The sequence below is a fragment of the Hakea prostrata genome, chromosome 10 (assembly GCF_041222555.1).
Source record: "Hakea prostrata isolate BN-2017 chromosome 10, UWA_Hpros_2, whole genome shotgun sequence".
In the NCBI taxonomy this organism is placed as follows: domain Eukaryota; kingdom Viridiplantae; phylum Streptophyta; class Magnoliopsida; order Proteales; family Proteaceae; genus Hakea; species Hakea prostrata.
In genome coordinates, this window is record NC_142609.1 from 40,020,994 (window position 1) to 40,029,741 (window position 8,748).

General features: G+C 38.2%; 1 protein-coding gene across 1 annotated transcript; it reads left to right on the top strand.

Annotated features, from left to right (window-relative positions):
- Nucleotides 1-417: 417 nt before the first annotated feature.
- LOC149002909 (disease resistance protein RPP2A-like) lies at nucleotides 418-7,638 on the top strand. The gene is made up of 9 exons (XM_089137072.1): nucleotides 418-1,271; nucleotides 1,386-2,520; nucleotides 2,641-2,967; nucleotides 3,065-3,704; nucleotides 3,874-4,387; nucleotides 4,511-5,627; nucleotides 5,706-6,032; nucleotides 6,131-6,769; nucleotides 6,876-7,638. The coding sequence occupies exons 1-9, from the start codon at nucleotides 697-699 to the stop codon at nucleotides 7,317-7,319; spliced, it is 5,718 nt and encodes a 1,905-aa protein (XP_088993198.1). The 5' UTR covers nucleotides 418-696; the 3' UTR covers nucleotides 7,320-7,638.
- The last annotated feature ends 1,110 nt before the right edge of the window (nucleotides 7,639-8,748 follow it).

Consider the following 8,748-nt stretch of genomic DNA (forward strand, 5'->3'; position numbering starts at 1 on the left):
GCCCAATCAACATAATCCAATTGCTTGAACATACTGGAGGGATCCAATCTAGCACCATCCTGACTCATCAAGAGTTGATTGTTGTGCTCATTCGTAAAGCTTTGGGTAGTGGAATCTTTCACAACTTGCTCTGGAGTCCACAATTTCCCTTTATGAAATCAAGTGATCTCTCTAAGAGTATTCAAGCTCACTGTAATAGTACTTTTATCAAAAAGAAACAAAAAAATGAAAGAATAAAGATTATAAACCATGGATGGAGAACGCACCGTTAATAAAAGACGAGTCATTAATAAAATGCAGGCACCTGGGCACTTCTTTTTACCTCTCCGCAACTCTCTCCCCACTGTGTGTCTGACTGCGTTTTTCCATGATTGTATCCGTCTCTGAAATGAAGTGAAAACACAGTGCTGTTGACTTTGGTATCAATTACGAGATATTTAATTTAATTTTAATCGTAATGGAGGACGCACGCTGAGCATTTTCCTTTTACCTTCTGAGCAACTTCTCTTCTCTCTGTGATGTCTGACTTGCAGATTTAATCTGCGTTTTTTTTCTCTTTTGTCTTCCACTTTCCCTTCCGATCTTGTGTCTTGCATATACTCATTGCATCGTGTCTTGTAGTCTCTGTTTTCACTCGTCTTTGGTAGTTGAAAGACATCGTCCTTCAGATCTGATCTTTTGCTTAATTTCTCCGCCATGGGAGCTAAGATGAGCTTCGGAGCCTCGTCGACTTCTGATCTTTCGCATAATGTCTCCATGGCTGCCAACATGAGCTCCGGAGCCTTGTCCAGCGGAGCCTCGTCTTCCTCCGACCAGTGGAAGTATGAAGTATTCTTGAGTTTTTGTGGGGAGGACACTCGTACTAACTTCACCAATCACCTCTTTGACGCACTAGTCCGAGAAGGTTTTCGGATTTTCAGAGACGAAGATGAGCTGAACAGAGGAGAGGACATTTCTTCAGAAGTGATGGCAGCCATTGAAGATTCTAGGGTTGCCATTATCGTCTTCTCTCAGAATTATGCGTCTTCCACCTGGTGCCTTGGTGAGTTGCTGAAGATCCTCGATTGCAAAAGAGACGGCCAAATAGAAAAGGTTTTCCCTGTTTTCTACAAGATCGATTCGTCGGATGTCAGGAAACAGAGCAACACTTATTCTCAGGCATTTAAGACACACGAAGAGCGTTTCCAGAAGAAGCTTGGAAAGGTGCAGAGGTGGAGGGATGCTCTCACTGAAGCTGCAAATTTGGTGGGGTGGGATTTTGTAGATGGCGGGTAAGTCTTATTAGTCAAATCCTTTTGGTTCATTGAGCATCTTGTTCTTTGTTTCTTCTTTTGTTCCTTTTTGAATTTATACGCATTTATATGTTTTTTCATCAACATGATCAGGCATGAATGGGAACTTATAAAGGACATTGTTAAAGCAGTGTTGACAATAACAAACCCTACTGGAGGATGTTTGCATGTTGCAAAATTTCCAACTGGACTTCACTCCCACGTAGAGGCCATACGCAGTTTGCTGAATGAAGGCGGATCAGATGTTGTTCGCATCATAGGAATATATGGCCCCTGTGGAATTGGGAAGACAACCATAGCAAAGGCCGTTTTTAACATTATGTCTAGAAACTTTGATGGTAGTTGCTTTCTTGCTGGTGTTAGTGAGGTTTCTAATCAGCAAGGAGGTTCTCTGTGCCTGCAAAAACAGCTTTTCAGTGATATCTGGGAAGGTGAAAGCATAGATATTTGCGATGAACAGCAGGGAATATTTATGCTCAGTGAATATCTACCCCGTAAAAGAGTTCTCATTGTTTTTGATGATGTGGTCGAGATGATACATTTGATTAGATTGGTTGGTAGCGTTCGATGGTTTTTTCGAGGATTTTATCGAGGAAGTCGAATCGTCTTGACAACTAGAGATGAACATTTGCTGAATGAATCGAATATAGATGAAACGTATAATTATAATTATAGAGTCGAGACAATGGATGAGAATGAATCTCTTCGACTTTTCTGCCGCCATGCCTTCAGACAAGATCATCCCTCAGAAGGATATGAGAACCTCTCGGAGAAAGTAGTACATTATGCAGGAGGCCTCCCATTAGCGCTCGTGATTTTGGGTTCTCTCCTGTACAAACGAACTCCAATTGAGGGAGAGTGTCAATTGGAGAAACTAAAAGAGAAAACCATTGAGGATGTCTCAAAAAATCTTAAAATAAGTTATGATCTATTAGATAAATTTGATCAGCGGGCATTCCTTGATATCTCATGCTTTTTTGTTGGAATGGACAAAGACCGGCTAAGTATGATTTTAGATGCTTGCCGTCTGATCGGAGCAGCTGCGATTAAAATTCTCAAAGAGAGGTCTTTGGTAACAATTGATGAAAATTTTGACAAGCTACGCATGCACCATCTAATTAGAGACGTGGGTAGGGGAATTGTTCGCAAGGAGTGTATCGAGGATCCAGGAAAGCGTAGTAGAGTGTGGAATATTGATGACGCCATTGGTATATTGAGAAACCTCACTGTAAGTACTATTGGCACATACAACTACATCTCTTATAATAATAAATACATGATGATTTCCCCCTTTCTTTATATATATATATATATATATATATATATATTAATTTATCTCTTTTGTCAGGGAACAAGAACTATTGAAGGCTTTCAATTGTTAATACCCCCAAATGGTGAAGGGCATGAGTATTTTGGCAAAGTGAATATCAAAGGTTTTTCTAGAATGCCAAATCTAAGATTTCTTCAAGTGAACTGTGGCTTGGTTGATGCAAGAGAAAACACAATAGATTGGGAAGAATCTCGTCAAGAGGAAGTTATTTCATTCAAAAACTTAGTTTTCCTCGATTGGTTTGGGTTCCCTTTTAAATGTATACCGGATAATTTTCATCTGCGGAACCTCGTCATTCTTCAAATGTGTGAGAGCAGGCTTATTAAAGTTTGGGAAAGAACCAAGGTATGTGAAATTAAATTTTGCCAATTTTTTGTTATATTTATTTGAGTGAATTTTATGATATGCCATTGGTGGAAACTCATTTTGTTTTATCTTTCAGGATCTAAAAATGTTAAAGGTCCTCAACCTTAGCTACTCTCTTGACTTAACCCATATGCCAGATTTCTCTGGACTCCGGAATCTTGAGAGATTGGATCTCCGTGGTTGTTGCTGCTTGGTTGAAGTACATGAATCTATTCGTTGTCTGAAGAAACTTGTAGAATTGAATCTATCCAAGTGTAGCTGTTTAACAAATCTTCCATGTTGTATCAACGAATTGGAATCGCTTGAAGTACTTAATGTTTCTTCTTGCCCAGTGCTTGGAAATCTGCCGAAGGGATTCGGGAAATTGAAATGTTTAAGAATGCTTAATTTGTCAGAGTGCAATTGCACAGATGATGATATAGCTGGTTGTGGTCTTGGGGAGATTTACTCGTTGGAGTCATTGAATCTATCCTACAACAGATTTAAGAGCCTTCCAATGCTTCCGTCAAGTTTGCAGTCTCTTAAGCTACGGGATTGCTACAACTTGGAAAGATTGCCACATCTATCAAACTTTAAGCAATTAAAGGAGCTAGACGTTGAAGGATGTAAGGAGCTGATTGGAATTGAGGGCTTAGAGGGTTTGAAGCCTGCAACATTTATAGACTTGCCTGATTGCCAAAAATTGGAAACTTCTGTGAAGAAGAGAATATTTCAAGGTTTTTATCTGTCTCTTGTAATCTGAGTTTTCCTCTTCTTTTCCCCTTTGTCTTGCACTTTCCCTTCGGGTCCTCATTGCATCGATCTCTTGTAATCTCTGTTTTTCACTCATCTTTGGTAGTAGAAAGCCATCGTCCTTCTGATCTTTTGCTTAATTTCTCCATGCAGCCAACATGAGTTCTGGAGCTTTGTCCAGCAGAGCCTCGTCTTCTTCGCGTCGGTGGAAGTATGATGTATTCTTGAGTTTCTGTGGGGAGGACACTCGTACTAACTTCACTGATCACCTCTTTGACGCACTTGTTCGAGAAGGTATTCTGACCTTCAGAGACAACGAAGAGCTAAATAGAGGAGAGGACATTTCTTCAGAACTCATGGCAGCCATCGAGAATTCTAGGGTTGCCATTATCGTCTTCTCTCAGAATTATGCGTCTTCCACTTGGTGCCTTGGTGAGTTGCTGAAGATCCTCGATTGCAAAAGAGACGGCCAAATAGAAAGGGTTCTCCCTGTTTTCTACAAGATCGATCCGTCGGATGTCAGGAAACAGAGCAACAATTATTCTCAGGCATTTAAGACACACGAAAAGTGTTTCCAGAAGAAGCTGGGAAAGGTGCAGAGGTGGAGGGATGCTCTCACTGAAGCTGCAAATTTGGCGGGGTGGGATCAACGAAAGGTTGCAGATGGGTAAGTCTTACTAATCAAATCTTTTTGATTCATTGAGCACGTACATTTCTTGTTCTTATCTTTCTTCTTTTGCTCCTTTTTGAATTTATATGCATGAATGTGTTTTTTCATCAACATGATCAGGCATGAATCGGACCTTATAAAGGACATTGTTAAAGAAGTGTTGGCAATAACAAACCCTACTGGAGGATGTTTGCATGTTGCAAAATTTCCAACTGGACTTGACTCCCACGTAGAGGCCATATGCAGTTTGCTGAATGAAGGCAGATCAAATGTTGTCCGCACCGTAGGAATATATGGCCCCGGTGGAATTGGGAAGACAACCATCGCAAAGGCCGTTTTTAACATTATGTCTAGAAACTTTGATAGTAGTTGCTTTCTTGCTGGTGTTAGAGAAGTTTCTAGTCAGCAAGAGGGTTCTCTGCGTCTCCAAAAGCAGCTTCTCTCTGTTATCTTGAAACGTCAAGGCATAGAAATTCACGATGAGCACCAAGGAATCAATATGATCAATAAATGTCTACGCTGTAAAAGAGTTCTTATTGTTTTCGATGATGTTGTGAAGATGACACATTTGGATAACTTGGTTCGTGGCTTTAATTGGTTTTGTCCCGGAAGTCGAATCATCTTGACTACTCGAGATGAACATTTGTTAACTGAGTTGGATATGGATGAAAAGTGTACATATAGAGTTGAGATAATGGATGAGAAGGAATCTATTCGACTTTTATGCCGCCATGCCTTCATACAAGATCGTCCCTTAGAAGGCTATGAGAAGCTCTCAAAAAGTGTTGTGCATTATGCTGGAGGCCTCCCACTAGCTCTCGTGACTTTGGGTTCTCTTCTGTACAAAAGAGAGCCAGTTGAGTGGAAGTGTCAGTTGGAGAAACTAAAAGAGATACCCCTTAATGATGTCTTGGAAAAACTTAAAATAAGTTATGATCTACTAGATAAGTTAGATCAAAGTGCATTCCTTGATATCTCATGCTTTTTTGTTGGAATGGACAAAGACTGGCTAAGTATGATTTTAGATGCTTGCTATCCGAGTGGAGTAGTTGTGATTAAAAGTCTCAAAGAGAGGTCTTTGGTAACAATTAATGAATTTGATGACAAGCTAGCCATGCATGATCTAATTAAAGACATGGGTAGGGAAATTGTTCGTAATGAGTCTATCAAGAATCCAGGAGAGCGTAGTAGAGTGTGGAATATTGATGACGCCATTGATATATTGAGTAATCTCACTGTAAGTACTATTAGCACATACAACTCTATATATATATATATAAATATAAATTATTTATTAATTTATCTCTTTTGTCAGGGAACAAGAACTATTGAAGGTTTTCAATTGTTAAAACCCCCAAATGGTGAAGAGCATGAGTATTTTGGCAAAGTGAACATCAAAGGTTTTTCTAGAATGTCGAAACTCAGATTTCTTCAAGTGAATTGTGGCTTGGTTGATGCAAGAGAAAACACAATAGATTGGGAAGAATCTCATCAAGAGGAAGTTATTTCATTCAAAAACTTAGTTTTCCTCGATTGGTTTGGGTTCCCTTTTAAATGTATACCGGATAATTTTCATCTACGGAACCTCGTCATTCTTCAAATGCGTGAGAGCAGGCTTATTAAAGTTTGGGAAAGAACCAAGGTATGCAAAACTTAAATTTTTCCGATTTTTTGTTATATTTATTTGAGTGAATTTTCTGATATACCATTGGTGGAAACTCATTTTGTTTTATCTTCCAGAATCTAAAAATGTTGAAGGTGCTCAACCTTAGCTACTCTCTTCACTTAACCCATATGCCAGATTTCTCTGGACTCCGGAATCTTGAGAGATTGGATCTCCGTGGCTGTTACAGCTTGGTTGAAGTCCATGAATCTATTCGCTGTTTGAAGAAACTTGTAGAATTGAATCTATCAGAATGCAGATGTTTAACAAATCTTCCATGTTGTATCAACGAATTGGAATCGCTTGAAGTACTTAATGTTTCTTATTGCCAAGTGCTCGGAAATCTGCCAAAGGGATTCGGGAAATTGACACGTTTAAGGATGCTTAATTTGTCAGATTGCGATCGCACAGATGATGATATAGCTGGTTGTGGTCTTGGGGAGATTTACTCGTTGGAGTCGTTGAATCTATCCGAGAACAAATTTAAGAGCCTTCCAATGCTTCCGTCAAGTTTGCGGTCTCTTATGGTAAGGGATTGCTACAACCTAGAAAGATTGCCGCATCTATCAAACTTGAAGCAATTACAGGAGCTAGACCTTGAAGGATGTAAGGAGGTGATTGAAATTGAGGGCTTAGAGGGTTTGAAGTCTGCAACATTTATAGACTTGCGTAATTGCCATAAATTGGAAAGTTCTGTGAAGAAGAGAATCTTTCAGGTTTGTTTGTTTACTCCCACTAGCTTTCTATCCCTTGAAAAAAAAAAAAAACAATTTATCTGATTTTTTTTATAATGAACATGGTCTGACTTGGTCTCATGGACAGGATATATGTAAAGAATTTGGAGATGGTAATGTCTGTGACATCTTTCTTCCTGGGAGTGAAGTTCCCGATTGGTTTGACTTTCAAAATGATGATGGCCAGGAAATTGCCCAACGTAGTCAGTTGAAGATGCAGCCACAACAAGGTTTGATCATATGCAGCACCTTTACACAACCCCACCTCTTCTGCGACACCATTTGGTTCCATGTTGAAGTTTTTGATAGTTCAAAGAATTGTATATGGAAGCATGCCAAAGAAATTCCCTATGATGAAGATGTGAAAATGATTACTTGGGTGATCAAGATATCCAATACTGTTTGGAAGTCAATCGTTGCTGAAAATGAGGATGGGGAGACAGTAACTATTTCAGCCTACTGTGTCTTGATGCAATATGATATGCCAATTAAAAGAAACGATCCGAGCCAAATTGGGCACCATATTTTCTGAGCATAGTATAAGACGAGAGTTGGTGTTCAGTTGGTTTTGAGGATTCATCCATTCAATGGTTGGTGTTAGGTAGGAATTCATAACTTTCTTATTGGATTGGGTAGGAGATAGGCCCATATATACATTATCTTATTGGATATCTTTTGGTTTGATGATTTCCCTCTTTTTATTTATTTGTTAATGTATCTCTTTTGTTGGGATCAAATACCTTTATCAATTGTTAAAACACCCTTTGGGCGAATAGCATGAGTACTTCGGCAAAGTGATTATCAAATGTTTTTCTAGAATGCCAAATCTAAGATTTCTTCATGTTGACTATGATGCAATGGAAAACACTACAGATTGCAAGAATCTAGTCAAGAGGAAGTTATTTTGTTCAAAAACTTAGTTACGCTTGTTTGGAATAGATCCCCTTTAAAATGTATAGTAGATAATTTTTATTTGGGGAACCTTTTTATTCTTGAAATGCTGCGGGCTTATTAAAGGTTGGGAGGGAACCAAGGTACGCCAAATTAATTTTGCCAATTTTTTGTTATATTTATTTGGGTGAGTTTTAGAATATGTAATTTATTGGAACTACTTTTGTCTTTTTCTTCGGCTAGAATCTCATAATGCTGAAGGCCCTTGAAATTAATCCCAAAATGGAGGCCTTAAAGCACTGACACTCCCACTGACACTCCCACTTTATGTTTAAAAATCACCGGGACCTCAAAATTGGATTTTCATTGGATATATTTGTCTAATTTTTCACTGAAAACCTTTCAAACTTTATTTATTATAGGGATATTTTTTAAAATAAACAGTGATTTAACTGTTTCCAATGATAAATTTAACAAATATATCTATTGAAAATCTAATTTTAGAGTATTGTGCTTTTTAAAAATAAAGTGGGGTGTCAGTGTTTTAAGGCCTTCATTTTGGGGTGCCAGTGCAATTTGCTCTATTACATATATGGAACTTATTCCCCGCCCCCAACTTACATATAAAACTACCTTTTAATTTTGATTCTTCAAATTTTTTAGAGTCCTAATTTGACATTCTCCCTTAAGTCTAGAGTTTCAAATTGAAATATATGTGAACCATCCATCTCTCCTAATGTATAACTAATCTGCATACAATCTTGCATGATATTGGGTTATTAAATCAAGTGTAAGCTTTACTTTTAGATTTTAACCTCAATCAAAGAAAGATGGAAGAAGGAGAAAGAAAACGTTCTTTGTTCATCACTAATTTTAGTTCATCACGTATAATGAGTAAACTTATTTCTTACAACTTAACAGTCTATTAATATAATTATTTAGTGTTTAGACAACTTTAACGAAACACTATTACTTGGTGTTGCATGTAATTTGGCTGGCTGATCTCTTGGAGATGCACGTCATCTTTTGCACTATTTTGTCAATAAATATTTTCATCTGAATCCCTTCAA